We start from the raw sequence: 15,515 nt of genomic DNA on the forward strand, positions 1-15,515 counted from the left end.
TCAAATTTTACATCAAAAAGGTAATTTGCAATACCTAGTACATAGGCTTTTTTTTCTTTTATTTAATCTTTTATTAATTAATTAACACAATTAATCTTGTGTGGAAGATTCACAACTGTCTTCAAATACATAGTTTCATGGTGCAAACATTGTACTATTTTTAATTAAAAAAATATGTAAATATTAATTGTATGCAGAGGTTTCTGTGGCACAAAGAATTTTCACAGAAGAATGCCACGTGTCTTGCATTTTCTCACATTGGAAAAGCAGAGAAAAGGTTACAAAAAACGTAATGGTTTATAAAGAATCAAAGAGAAAAAGAGGATAATAGCTTACCGTGCTTTTATTTCCTGTGCATTGTGGGGAGACTGCTGCTTTTAGAGTAGCTAAATTCATTACAAATTAGTACAAGTGATCAGGTTGGTCAGTGACTTTCCTTTACAATTTGTACAGGTACAGTACTGCCATCTACTGAGCACTTGCTTATTTCCAGGAGATCTTCTATATCTAATGGATAACTATAAATGTATTGCAGATCAGCATCTTTATGACACACTTGTCTAATTATGGGAATGACCGTCTCGGCTTGTACACGTTCGTTAACCTTGCCAGTTTTGTAGAAACTTGGACCAATCTAAACCTTCAGACTCTGCCTCCATTGCAGCTGGCTCACAAGTATTTTGAGCTCTTTCCAGAACAAAAGGATCCTGTCTGGCAGGTATGAATAAGATTTCCTTTTTTTTTTTTAAATTATTATTATTATTTTTAAATGTTTTTTCAGTACAAAAATAGGAAATGGTAAAAAATGCATTTGCACTGTAAATGTCTGCGTAAAATTTGCGGATCAATATTCAAAGCTACATATGACATGCATTGTAGTAGTTTTTTTCTAGTTGTGAAAGTATAAACATTAGCTAAACATTTAGCTTCTTATCTCTTGCTGCAGAACCTATTATTGCACTGTATATACTGGCAAGACTTCTACATTGAAGATAAGAGCTTGTGAATGATTAAAGGGAATATAATACAGATCTATAGATTTTATGTTACAGCACATTATGGCAATTACCAAACAAGATTGTAATCAGAAAATTGAAATTTTCGTCACCAGTGTTGCAGCAAGAAAGTCTATTTAATTCAACCCTTTTCCAAATTCCAAGATACTGTATAAGTTGTCTACTAATATTTTTCTTTATATTATTCAAAATCATATTCTTATTATTTATCTATTGTTACTATACTATTACACATGATCTATTTTTAGAATACATGCTCACAGATATAAATAGATTTATATATATATATATATATATATATATATACACGTACACACACACACACACACACACACACACACACACACACACACACACACACACACACACACACGATGTGACGATAATCGGTATAAATGTTATAACTGCTGAGTGGGTACATTTCTTCATAAAAATAAATGCATTATCAGTTATATCGTAATTTTTATAGTTGCAAAATCTGGCTGAGTTTGATATAACATTCTCCCTGCTTTCCTGTCATGGTAACGCCATGCAAGAATAAAGGACCGAACTGTATGTGAGCTGTTCAGCAACCAAGGAATTTACCTTCATTTTAAAGTTATATGTTTGTGTGAACTAACATAGTATATAATTTAATAATGGCTGTATAAAGTACGAGTGTACAATAATGCATAGCCATACATACCTTAACAATATTAAATAATAATTCATTTATTTTAATTACACATTAATATACATTAAATATTAATTTATATTGTTATGGTATGGATATACATTATTGTACACCCATACTTTATACAGTCTCTATTACATTACATACCATACAATTAAGTGAAAACGTTAATGTGTAAAAATGATACATTTCTAATATTATAATAAGATTTGCATTAGATCTTGGTAACACACATGAAAATCTCTGTTAATAGCACCACCTTAACAATGCACCTTAAAGTTTGACCAATGTGCATGTGCAGTCTGTTGGAAAATGAATGTAATGTAACGATGTGGTTATACTAACTGACTTTATTTATGCTTTATTTATCCTCGTTTAGTGTACTTCTGTGGATCTATCCCAATGTCCCCAGTGCTTTACTTGGTCGTCCCATTTTTCATAGTGCTTGGTTGGTAATTACCCCACTGATACAGACTATTTCTATCTCTAATAAGAAACTTGTCCAAAGACTTAATACTACGATTCGAACCAGGTTCACCAACTTCTAAAACAATGTGTTAACTACTAGGTCACTCATTACATTTACATAACTTTCCACTGCACTTTTACAGTATATTATTAATACAAAGCATTATGTTTGTGTGGACTTCAAATAACGTCTTCTAGTGTACAGTATATTAGGGCGTTAGACACATGGAAGAACATGAAAGGGACTATTACCTTCTACTGTAGTTCATAGAGTTGAAGTATTTCAACAATACAAAAAATATACAGTAATTCAACCCAATTTTTTTTCAAACCAATGTCTAGCTCCCTTGCTAGAACACTGATTGATTTTCTTAACCCTGTCTCTTATCAGATGGATTTCCCATTGACCAACACAAAATGCATTCACTGATAAATCAAACTACAGTATGAAGGACTAATTCTGCCTTCATTCTGTAAACAGATGAATGCCTTTCCATAGGCCCAACACCTTCTGCTCCTTTGTATGCACCGTATATACATATTATGTACTATATAAATTACATGTTTCCCAGAGTTACTGTATATACTGTACATATTCTGGTAATTGTTTTGATTGAACTATACCCCTTCAAAAGATTCAAATGAAAGCATTTTACAAAAGATAACAAAATGACAAAGTCTCGTAAAGAGTAATGCTTTCAGAATGTATCTCTAATCTGCACTTTACACATTTGAAAGGCACTTAATCAGGTAGTCAGTTGTATGCATCTTTCTCAATTAGAAATGAGTGAACAGTTCACTTGACTACACAATTCAAGTGACTTTTGGCATTGTATTACACAAACACCAGTGGGTCTTTAAATGTGTTTAAAACAATCATATACATTAATAGCCATTCAATTAAAAAAGTGCATTACACTAATCCCATGAAACATCAAGAGAAATTATAGAAAATCATTATACTGTATTCATTTTTGCTCTTTAAAATCTAATTAACATAGCAATCCCTTCTTCTACTGAACGTATTTTTTTTCCAGGATGTTATTGCAAAGCTGTTTGTAGCGAGACTGGCAACTGTTTTATTGCTTAAGTACAGTAATACTAAACTTCCTGCAGATATAGGATTTTAAAGGGGTAATCCCTGCTAGGACCAAAGTGCACTACTGGCCGATTATGTCTGGGTGATTGATGCATTTACCAACATCTGACACATATAATTGTTTTTAAAATAATTTTTAAGTTAGTTTGTAAACATGGTGGGCTGATTCTGGGATGCGGTTTGATTTTCTCTGGTTGCTCCCTTTTGTCTGATGTCACCGTGTGTCCTACAAGAGTTTACACAGGTGAAGCCCCCTCTCTCACCCTTATCTTATTTTTTATGGACTGATAAGGACAGGGGTATAATGCCAAATAAAACATTAGACTGACAAACGCTCTCCCATTCATAGGCCCTGAAGAAATGCAATTTGTATATTTGTAATTAATATCAAAGGAAAGAAAAAAAAATCTTTGCTTTTAGAATGGTTAGATATGTTTAAATTATCCAACTATGGGGGGTGGCCCTTTTAATGTTTTAATAAGTATAGAGAAATGTATGTGTCATTTTTAGTAATTGTAGTAGTGTTATTATTAGTGTATTGGTATATTTCAGGCTTTGATGTCTGTTAAGGGGTTACTTTAATAGTTTATAGATACCGTTATATGCTAGGTTTTGAGACGTGACAAGGCTGGTCTTTAGAGGAATTTACTTGTATACAATGTTTTAACAATTACAGTATGAGTTTGACATATAGGAAGTTAAAATAACTAAAACAAAACACGTTTTTGTTGTATTTACATAGTCCTTTCCCTGCTACATTTTGGGTCTTTATTCAATATGTTGTGAAGTGTTGGAGAAGAGATCAGCTTCCTTCAAATGAGAGGGACTAAAACGTTCTCCAGAGCAGGGAAATGGCTTCACAGCATATTGTATTAGGGCCTTGAATTTCTAACAAAGTAATCATTTTCATGCCATGGATCAATTGTAATATATTACCAGTGTGAGTGCAATAACAAGCTCTAGTTACAGAGGAAAGGTTTCAACTACATAAAAGGAATTAGAAATAATAAACAATGTGCAGACCACTGAAGGTCATTTTTTTTTTAATGATAAAGTGATGACCGTCATTTTTGTATTAAATTAATTTATGTAGTGCAGTAAATGCTATTCTTGTTTGGCAGCCCTGCGCGCTGATTGGGTAGTATAGTCTCCCAGGACTTTCACGTTTTTCGACAGTCTGTTATGATGCAACTAAGGAAGTTGCTGCAAGTCATATGCCGACACTTCCAGTCTTTGAGGTGCACCCATAATATCATACAGATGTAGCGCACTTTCCCCCCCTGGAAGATAGAGCAGCTACGGTGTGTGTGTGGTGCTTTACCTGTGGTTCATTAAAATGTATGCTTTTGTAGCACTATACTGTGCCAATATTTTAGGCTTTTTAGAGTAACAGGTTTGTTTACAGTTGTTAGGCAGCTAATTGGACGGCTTATTAATTATTCATGCAGTTGGATCCCGATTGGCTAATATGTGTTGGAGCTAGGGTACTTAAATGACTACCATGGGATCCTAAGGCCATTTTCCTGATGAAGTGTCAAGGTGACACAAAACGCGTTGTGGTGAGGTCAGGACAGCGACGGGATACACGTGACGACGTATTCCCGGAAGCTGCTAGCAGAGTACACCACGAGGACGCCAACTGAAAGTTAAGGCTGGTAGCTATATTTCATCTCTGCAGCTGGACTTTTTTTCCTTTTTAACATCTAAGGACACTTTTAGGATGTGGGGTTTCTCAGTATAGAGCTTTATGCTTTATTGTGTGTACTCAGACCATTGGATCTATTAGATTTTTTTTCTTTTAATTTGGAAGTTATTTGTTTTTATTATTTGACATATAAAGTATAATTTTGTCATTGATTTTGTCTTTGTTTTTTCTCTTTTGCGCCCCTTTTGTGTGTATATGTTTTCTTTTACAGTCTCTTGGCTAGCGTTTGATTGCTCTGGCTCACCATCCAAGGATGTAGCCAGTATCTCTGGTTCATCGTCTCCCACATGTGGAATAGGGAGAAGGTGGTTACGGTGCCAGGCCCTTACCTAGCCACCCGTGTCTTTTATATGGTAGACCGGGAGGCCCGGCATCTGTGACTCGACTTCAAATACACTGTCACGCCAACAGTCAGCTAGTTTATGCTTCCCGGGAATCCCTAGGTTGTGGAGAAGCACTGCATCTCCAGGATGTCATTTCCCGGTGTCAGACCTTGTGGTCATAGCGCCTCTTTTTGTTGGTGTTGAGTCGAGCAGCGGATACCTTGGTTTGCTGGTAAGAATGTTGCAGGTTTTCCTGAAGCCTTTGCACATATCTAAAGTGTGTTGCATTATGTATCCTATCTGTTGACACTCACAGACGTACATCCACTGGCAACCGGGCTTCTCGCCCAAACATAAGGAAGTATGTTGAGAATCCCGTTGACTCGTGTTGTGTACAGTTTTACGCATGTACTAGGGTTTCCACATGTCGGCTCCACTCTGTCTTCAGAGCGCCTTTCAACATGCTGAGCATGTCCAGCAACGTCCTGTTGAATCTCTCCAGCAGAGCGTCACCCTCCGGATGGTATGGAGTTGTTCGAGACTTGGTGATGTACAGGATTTTGAGTAGCTCCCGGATCAGTTTGCTTTCAAAATCCTGTCCATGAAGGCGGTTGGGCAGGCCATAATGCACGAAGTACCTTTCCCACAGTATCTTCGCCACCGTGATGGCCTTCTAGTCTTTGGTCGGAAAAGCCTGTGCATATCGCATGTAATGGTCTTTGATGACCAGCACTTTACAGATACCTCAGGCATCAGGCTCAATGCACACCAAGTCCATGGGACCTGGGCTCTTCAGATGGGCAATTGGTGCAGCTCGGGTAGGAAGCGTCTTGCATTTAATACACCGGGAGCACCGTCGACTATGTCGCTCCACCGATTCATGCATTTTTGGCCAGAAGCAACGGTCTCTGATGAGTCCGAAAGTCTTTTTCACACCGAGATGTTCATGCTCATCGGGCAAGGCTTTCAGGACCGTGTGTTGTAGGTTCCTGGGGAGAACCAATTGTTGTCTATCCGGGTGGTTATGGTATTGCACCACCCGTTAGAGTAGCTCATTGTCAATCTCAAACGTATTCGCTTCACGCATGAGATAGGCGACCATGTCGCTGGGAGCACGTTTCAGAATGGCCTGATGAATAATGCCAGCTATGGGGTCCCGGACCAGATAGTAGACCATATTCTTCCACATTATGATCTTATCATGGGTGATATTCATCCCTTCTGAGTCACAGGAAGCGGCGGGGATGGCTTTGGATTGATATCCTAATGAGTCAGCGACCCTTAATTCTGAGAAGGCCACTCTATCTTCTATGACAGTGGCTGTGTTGCACAGGGCTCTCATCCCTGGTCCCGGTATCTCCTCCCAGCAGTCATCGTCTGGAGTTGGGCTCAGCCCTGGCCTTCGGGATTGGGCATCTGCTCCGATAGTCAGAGGCCCGGGTTTATATTTCAGCGTGAATTGGTAGTTTGATAGTGCTGCCAGCCATCGGTGGCTGGTAGCATCTAGTTTGACGGTTGTTAGTATGTAGGTGAGTGGATTATTATCTGTCCTCACTTCAAAAGATACGCCGTACAAGTAGTCGTAGAGTTTGTCCTCGATGGCCCACTTGAGGGCGAGGAACTCCAGCTTGTGTACCAGATAATTCTGCTCACTGGGAGTCAGACTGCGGCTGATGTAGGCTACCGGTTGGAGGCCTTTTGGGTACTTCTGCCATTAAGACTTGCATCTACATGGAGGACGTAGGGCTGTTCCGGATCGACATAAGCAAGAATAGGTGCTTTGGTTAAGCTTTTCTTCAGGCCCAGGAAGGCCTACTATGCATTGTGGGGCTGTGGGTGTAATGGCCGCCACCACTGTACTATACTGCGCATGCGCGTGGGTAAAGAAAGATGGCCGCCGGAACTCCAAATTCTTCCTGCGCATGCGTGACCACGTGCAAAATGGCGGCTTCCTACTAAGACAGCCGCGGGTGATCTAATCGCCGCTCCAGCTGCCCGCAAACTTCCCCACACTCTCCCCATCCTCTGCTGCTAGACGCAACCGCAGCGGAAGGTAAGGGGAAGAAGGGGGACCCAGGAGAGACCAGGTCACACAGACTATTACCCTATGAAAGATGACTTAATCCAAGCTTGCTAACCTGCATAGACATACTACAGAGTACACATGTACTGTAACAAATCTGCTGCAAAGAGTAAGACAGATAATGACTGAAGGATGATAAGATCTCCATCTCTTTTAAATGTACTTTAAAAAGAAGGTAAAGCTGCCCATCATCATTCAGACTCTTAACCTAGTTGAGAAACATTTGTACATATTAGTTCTCTGTAGAAGTTTTTCTATGGAAGCACAAAACCTAAACGACAGCAGATTGTCTTGATAGAAATGTGCAAAACTATGGCAAATAAATCAGGGATTGAATAAGTGGGATTTTTTTCCATGCTACGTTGTTTTCAAATTTCTGATGGTTTTCTTGAAATTTTCAATGTTTAATTTAGGGGGGGGGGGGATTTTTTATGACTTTTTAAAATTAGGGCTTGATTAAAGCAGGAAAACTACAATTTTGTGATTACAGGATTGAAGCAGGGGGTCTCTGGAGCAGAACAGTGTTAATATCATCTACGGGGACCCTGTGCTTCCAGAGATACTTAGCTCCGAAGGGGGGTGCAGGTATGTCGGTGGAGTTTAAATGTCCAGAGAACCCCTGGATCAATTCGGTAATAAAAAAAAATATTTAAAAAAAATATTTAAAAACATTGCTCAGTGCTACATGGTCTGCTGCTTCAATTTATGTCATTTGTTTTGCCAACCGCACAATTTCATGAGTTTTTGCTTTTTTTACATTTTGATGAAGTTGCAATGGAAAAAATTGTGAATATCAAACCATAAAAAAATGTGCTTCCTTTTCATTTGGTAGCAATATAATAAAATATGTATATCTCAATGGCCTCATTCTAGTAGCTTCGATAAACAACTCATCGAGGATTTTGAGCAGCTATCGCAAAAATATACTAGCTAGCTATTCAGAAAGCCTCGATAAGTTTGTTAATTCGTGCAGGGAATGCATTTTCTTGCTGTAAGGAATCGGAGGTCACGTCCCTTGCGGCGTGACCCCTCCTTACCCACTACCAGTACTGCAGCGGCTGCTGCCCCTGCCCCCGTCGCTACCCAGGCCGCCACCCAGTACATACCTTGAACTCTGTCGTCGCCATCTTGGATTCTGGCACTGGTGTTACAGACTCTCAGCTGTGCTCCACTACTTCCTGGTCTCTCAGCCACTCACGGGCAGCTCCTCGACACGCCTCCGCCATGCCCCTCGTCCGGATTGGTCACTGTTGCTTTAAATATCCTGCTTTGACTTCACTTCCTTGCTCTGCATAGCTCCTTGCTACCTGTGTTGCCTGGAACCTGTGTCATGCTCTCTTGTGTTTATTCCCTACAGCTATTGACCCGGCTCGTCTGAATACCCCCTCTGGCTCCTGAACTCGGCTTTCCTACAGACTACTCTAACCTCTAAGACCCTCGGACTCTGCTACGGATTTTTACTACGAACTTTCTATATCCTCGGACTCGGCAAGTACATGACCATTCTTTATCTACATCCAGGCCTGGCCACGCTACTACGCCACATCCCATACACGCCCCCTCTGCTGTTGGTGCGTATACTCTACATCCCACCTCAGTACAGGGGACTGGTCTGGTCTGCGGGCTGCACAGCATGACATTATGCAGAGCCCAAATGCAGACCTGGCTGAGGTGGGGGAGCTTATTACGTCCCTTAAACAATGCATCCTGTCTTTTGGAACGCAGATTACCAATTTGATTCAACAACTATCCACTCTCTCACTACAGCCCACTCCGCCACCAGCAGCAGTCGCACCTTTACGAATCCCTACGCCTAAAGCATATGCGGGTGACCCTCTGGCCTGTCGAGGGTTTTTGAACCAGTGTGAAATTCAATTTGAAATATCTCCAAGCCTCTTTCCTAACGGACGCACCAAGGTAGCCTATGTTTACTCTCTCTTAACAGGGGATGCTTTGGCCTGGGCTTCTCCCATCTGGGAGCTGCATCCGGAGACCATGTCGAATTACCAGATTTTCCGGCAAGAATTTCAGCAGGTATTTGATATTCCTGTTCGCAAAGATACTGATGCCTCTTCTTTAGTTCATTTGTCTCAGGGTCGTAGGTCCGTAGCCAAATATGCACTGGAATTCCGGACCGTCGCAGCAGAGACTAGTTGGAACGAAGAGGCACTTATTGCTGTATTTTGGCAAGGTTTGTCCGAATCTGTAAAAGATGAACTTGCAGTCCAGCCCCGACCCCAAGCATTGGAGGATTTGATCGCACTGTGCATACACGTGGATCTGCGCCTCCAGGAGCGACGTCACGAACACCAACGTCCCAGGTTCGTGCCTACTGACTCTCCTTACGGCCTCCTCTGACTTTTCGCCCTCTTCCTGATGCTATAGAAACCATGCAGATCGGCAGTCAGCGGATCCGTACTCCCGACAGGACGGCCGAGAGGGTTCGCCGCCAGAATGAGGGCCTATGCTATTATTGTGGATCACCAGATCATGTGGAACGTTTTTGTCTTTTGAGGCCCAGGGAACAAACGGGACTAGCCACGCAAGAGGGACTTACCCTCGGATCAATTTCTTCTCGCTCCCCCTCTAAAGAGGAACTCCCTAAGAGGATTATGCTCCCAGTTTCGCTTGAAGGCCTGAATTTTCGTGTAACTACTGCTGCTTTTCTCGATTCAGGCTCCGGTGGTAATTTTGTGGACCAAGAGTTTGCCACTCGTAAAAAGATTTCTCTTATCTCCAAGAAAGCACCAATTGGACTCGAAGCTATTGATGGGCGTCCTTTGCAACCTGCTTTTATCACGTTAGAGACCCTCCATCTCACTTTATCTGCCGGTTCTCACACCGAGATTATCTCCTTTGACGTAATAAACTCTCCTGATGTTTCAGGTATCCTAGGGTTACCGTGGTTACAGCATCACAACCCACGCATAGATTGGAGGGACTGCAAACCGATTCAATGGGAGCCAGAGTCAGACGCCTCATCCTCGCCAATCATAGCTCCTGCCACAGTTATCGCTGGAATGGAAACGCCTTCTGATAGCAACTCCACTCTTCCCGAAGTCTATGCTGATTTCATCGATGTTTTCAGTAAGTCTCAGTCAGAGGTCCTGCCTGCTCATAGACCCTATGATTGCCCCATTGATCTGGTCCCTGGTGCCGTCCTGCCAAAGTCTAAGTCCTACCCCTTGTCTCTCCCAGAGACTGAAGCCATGGCAACCTACATCAAAGAGAATCTTGAGAAGGGATTCATTTGCAACTCTTCGTCTCCTGCCGGTGCCGGTTTCTTTTTTGTGAAGAAAAAGGATGGATCCCTGAGACCATGCATTGACTACCGAGGCCTCAATCTCATTACTGTCAAAAACCGGTATCCCCTGCCTCTGATTTCGGAACTGTTTGATAGGCTTCAAGGGGCCAAGATTTTTTCCAAGCTAGACCTCCGAGGAGCCTACAACCTCATACGTATTCGAAAAGGCGATGAATGGAAAACCGCCTTCAATACAAGAAGCGGACACTACGATTATCTCGTGATGCCATTTGGTTTATGTAATGCTCCTGCTGTCTTTCAGGATTTTATGAATGATGTCTTCCGCGATGTCCTCAATTCCTTCGTTATTATTTACCTTGACGATATTCTAATTTTTTCTGGGAATCTTCAAGATCATGTCCAGCATACTAGACTTGTCCTCTCTCGTCTCCGTGTCAATAAGCTCTACGCAAAGCTCGAGAAATGTCTTTTTCATCAATCTTCTACCGCCTTCTTAGGCTATATCATTTCGGATAAAGGATTTTCGATGGACCCACGAAAAACTTAAGGCTGTTTTGGATTGTCCCCTGCCCAATTCTCTTAAGGCCATTCAACGTTTTTTGGGTTTTTCCAATTACTATAGGAAATTCATCCGGAATTTTTCTACCACTGTGGCTCGATCACTGCGCTTACTAAGAAAGGAGTCGACCAATCTGTGTGGCCTCCGGAGGCCGTCTCCGCCTTTGAACCCTTGAAGCAAGCTTTTATTTCAGCACCCATCCTTCGTCATCCTGATACTAATCTTCCATTTACATTAGAAGTGGACGCCTCTGATTGTGGTGCGGGTGCCATTCTCTCCCAGAGACTCTCCCCTCAAAATAAACTGTACCCATGTGGATTTTTTTTGAAAAAGTTCTCCCCTGCTGAAAAGAACTATGATGTCGGCAATAGAGAACTCTTGGCCATCAAGATGGCTTTACAGGAGTGGCGACACCTCCTGGAAGGCTCCCGCGAACCAATTGCTATTTTGACAGATCATAAGAATCTTCTCTATATCGAAAGTGCACGTCGTCTAGGATCTCGTCAAGCCCGCTGGGCACTTTTTTTTTCAAGATTTAATTATACTCTATCGTACATCCCCGGCACGAAAAACATAAAAGCTGATGCCTTGTCCAGACAATTTTCCCCTGAGGAAAAATCCGAAGAAATCACAGAAACAATTGTACCTTCAAAATGCATAGTCTCCGCCAACACTTTTGATATTCTTGAAAAGATCGTAGAAGCCCAGTCACAGATTCCAAGTGGTCTAGAGATACCGGAAGGAACTCTTTATGCCGCCCCCAAGTTTCGTCAGAAGATCTTGGAATGGGGTCATTCCGTCCGGTCAGCCGACCATCCCGGCTTCAAGAGAACCTTGGATCTCATTAAGCGCACCTTTTAGTGGCCTAATATGGCAAAACTCATTCACGAATTTACACGCGCTTGTCCAGTTTGTGCGCAGAACAAGACTCTTCATCAAAAGCCTTCCGGGTTACTCATGTCTCTTCCAGTACCTGATCGTCCATGGTCACATATTTCAATGGATTTTATTGTGGATCTTCCGCCCTCCAGAGGTATGACTACCATTTTGGTCATAGTAGACCGATTTTCGAAACTGGCCCATTTTGTTCCCCTCAAGGGTCTTCCCTCCTCTCCAACCCTGGCAGATATTTTTACCAAAGAAGTGTTTCGTATCCACGGGATCCCTACGTCCATAGTTTCTGACCGAGGATCGCAATTCATATCAAGGTTTTGGCGTGCTTTCTCCAAGAGGCTTGGTATGGCCTTATCCTTCTCTTCAGGCTATCATTCCCAAACTAATGGGCAAACTGAGAGACTTAATCAAAGCCTTGAACAGTATCTACGATGCTTTATTTCTGATACCCAAGATAATTGGGTTGATCTGTTACCATGGGCGGAATTTGCGTCCAATTCTCTCCGTAATGAATCTACGGAAGAATCTCCATTTTTCGTGAATTACGGCTTTCATCCAAGTCGGCTTCCAATCTCCAACACTCCCTCAGGAGTGCCAGCAGCCGATGAATGGGTAACCACGCTACAGAACTCTTGGATCAAGATCCAATCCGCACTCCTTAGTGCAGCTCAGAGGTTCAAATCTCAAGCAGATCGTCATCATCAACAGGCTCCCAATTACAAGCCAGGGGACCGTGTCTGGCTTTCAGCAAAGAATATAAGACTGAAGACTCCTACCCCGAAATTGGCGCCTAGGTTTTTGGGGCCTTTCTTGATTCAGGAACAAGTCAATCCTGTCACATTCCGCTTACAGTTGCCTCCATCCATGAACATTCCCAATGCGTTCCATGTATCCCTGCTCAAGCCTTTCGTTCAGAGCAATCGCTTCCCTGCAAAAGCTCGTAGACCCAATCCTGTTACGGTCTGAGGACACTCTGAATTCGAGGTACAGTCCATTGTGGATTCCCGTATATCCAGGGGAAAAGTACAGTTCCTTGTACATTGGAAGGGCTATGGTCCAGAAGAGCGTTCCTGGATATCAAGGGAAGACATTCATGCTCCAGCTCTACTCAATCGCTTCCACAAGAAGTTTCCACAGAAGACTTGGATGGATCATCCTGAGGTCGATCCTGAAGGGGGGGTACTGTAAGGAATCGGGGGCCACGTCCCTTGCGGCGTGACCCCTCCTTACCCACTACCAGTACTGCAGCAGCTGCTGCCCCTGCCCCCCGTCGCTACCCATGCCGCCACCCAGTGCATACCTTGAACTCTGCCGTCGCCATCTTGGATTCTGGCACTGGTGTTACAGACTCTCAGCTGTGCTCCACTACTTCCTGGTCTCTCAGCCACTCACGAGCAGCTCCTCGACACGCCTCCGCCATGCCCCTCGTCTGGATTGGTCACTGTCGCTTTAAATATCCTGCTTTGACTTCACTTCCTTGCTCTGCATAGCTCCTTGCTACCTATGTTGCCTGGAACCTGTGTCGTGCTCTCTTGTGTTTATTCCCTACAGCTATTGACCCGGCTCGTCTGAAAACCGCCTCTGGCTCCTGAACTCGGCTTTCCTACAGACTACTCTAACCTCTAAGACCCCCGGACTCTGCTACGGATTTTTACTACGAACTTTCTATATCCTCGGACTCGGCAAGTACTTGACCATTCTTTATTTACATCCAGGCCTGGCCATGCTACTATGCCACATCCCGGACACGCCCCCTCTGCTGTCGGTGCGTATACTCTACATCCCACCTCAGTACAGGGGACTGGTCTGGTCTGCGGGCTGCACAGCGTGACACATGCGATTTCAGGCTCCTGGCCAAACACATCGTGCGAGAGCTGGTGATAAGGTCAAACTCACATTTTTTATAAAAAGTAGCTATTCTAGTAGCCTCGATTAATCTCATCAGAGCTCTGGAATTGCTAGTTTATAAATGATTCTTCTCGCCTGCACAAGGCTGGCGAGAAGGGATCGGAAAGCAGGACATAAAATAAAATGCATTTTTCCTGCATCAAATTGATCCCGGGGGTCTCCGTGGCTGATACACATTATTATCAGCTCCGGAGACCCTCGACATCAATCCGATGCAATAAAAATACTTTTACAGGCAGCTTCCTTACCTTAGCAGCTAACCGCTAAGGCATTGAAGTGGTTAACTACCAGTGCCAGGTTTATTGTGGGTAGCAGGGGTGGGTGAAGGGGTAATTTGGCCCATGCTGGGTGTTTAGACCTTGCGGGGGAAGGGGGGGTGGGAGGTGTTAACGTCTTCATTACCTTAGCGCAGTGTTTCCCAACTCCAGTCCTCAGGGAACCCCAAAAGGTCAGGTCTTAAGGATAGCCCTGCTCCAGCACAGGTGGCTCAGTCAAAATGTCTGAGCCGCTGATTGACCAACCTGTGCTGGAGCAGGGATATCCTTAAGACCTGACATGTTGCGGTTCCCTGAGGACTGGAGTTGGGAAACACTGCCTTAGCGATTTGTACCGCTAAGGTAATGAAGCTCTTTTTATTAAAATTGTAATACTAGTGTGCTATGGGGTGCCGGTATCCCCATGCAGAGTTTAAATGCCCTGCGTCACGTGACAGGGAAATTTAAACACATAGGAGATACTGTCACCCCATACCGGGCCTGTATCTTGGGAAGCAGGGGGTCCCAGGACCTGAAATCAACGCAGTTCTGCTCCAGAGACCCCTTGCTCCCGCACACTAATATTACAATTTTAATAAAAAACTGTGATCGCTAGTGAGAGCTGTGCAGGGAGAAGCAGCTTTCCCTGTGCAGCTCAGACTGTGATAAAAGCGCAGGCAGGAGAACTTTGCTGCTACGTCGAACACTTTGGGCATTTTTTTATCGCACGGCTTGAGAGGGGTTCCGATTCTTTCTGAATACAGTTATAGGGCACTTTCCCCCACCCTATGGGAAATATGGCGGCTACGGTGTATGTGGTGCGTTATCTGTGACTCACAGGAGGCCTCAACCTCTGCTGCTGGCAGCCTGAGGTGTGCCTGATCTGTCTGTGACAGCGCCTCCACCTGTGCGGGATCCTACTATGTTGGATAACCCTGTCACAGGATCCAATGCAATAACACACACACTTATATAGATAACAGTTTACTGCATGCAAATGAAAAGGGAACAACAATATAACACACACACCAATTAGACCATGCACGGCCGTAACCCCACAGTGTCCTCCATCATAATGTCCACACTCGGATGGGATATCCCCCCAAAGTACGAGGTCCCCCTGGGCACCCAACCATCCTGGTGTCCACAAGAGTCAACCCACCCAATGTGTGAGACAGCGCTGCCCACAACCCGTGTTAAAGTTGGTGCACTTGTAGATGTGATACCTGCCAGGTACAACAGCACCGGGTAGCGTCAACTGAAACTAA

General features: G+C 43.4%; 1 protein-coding gene across 1 annotated transcript in view; it reads left to right on the plus strand.

Annotated features, from left to right (window-relative positions):
• The window catches only part of LOC142503772 (bifunctional heparan sulfate N-deacetylase/N-sulfotransferase 4), a 381,904-nt gene that overhangs the window by 327,915 nt on the left and 38,474 nt on the right, over positions 1 to 15,515 (plus strand). The window contains exon 7 of the mRNA XM_075616452.1: positions 536 to 718. Within this exon, the coding sequence (XP_075472567.1) occupies positions 536 to 718 (183 nt within the window). The remainder of the gene's footprint in view (positions 1 to 535; positions 719 to 15,515) is intronic.

This window comes from Ascaphus truei, chromosome 1, assembly GCF_040206685.1.
Source record: "Ascaphus truei isolate aAscTru1 chromosome 1, aAscTru1.hap1, whole genome shotgun sequence".
NCBI classification, from domain to species: Eukaryota; Metazoa; Chordata; class Amphibia; order Anura; family Ascaphidae; genus Ascaphus; species Ascaphus truei.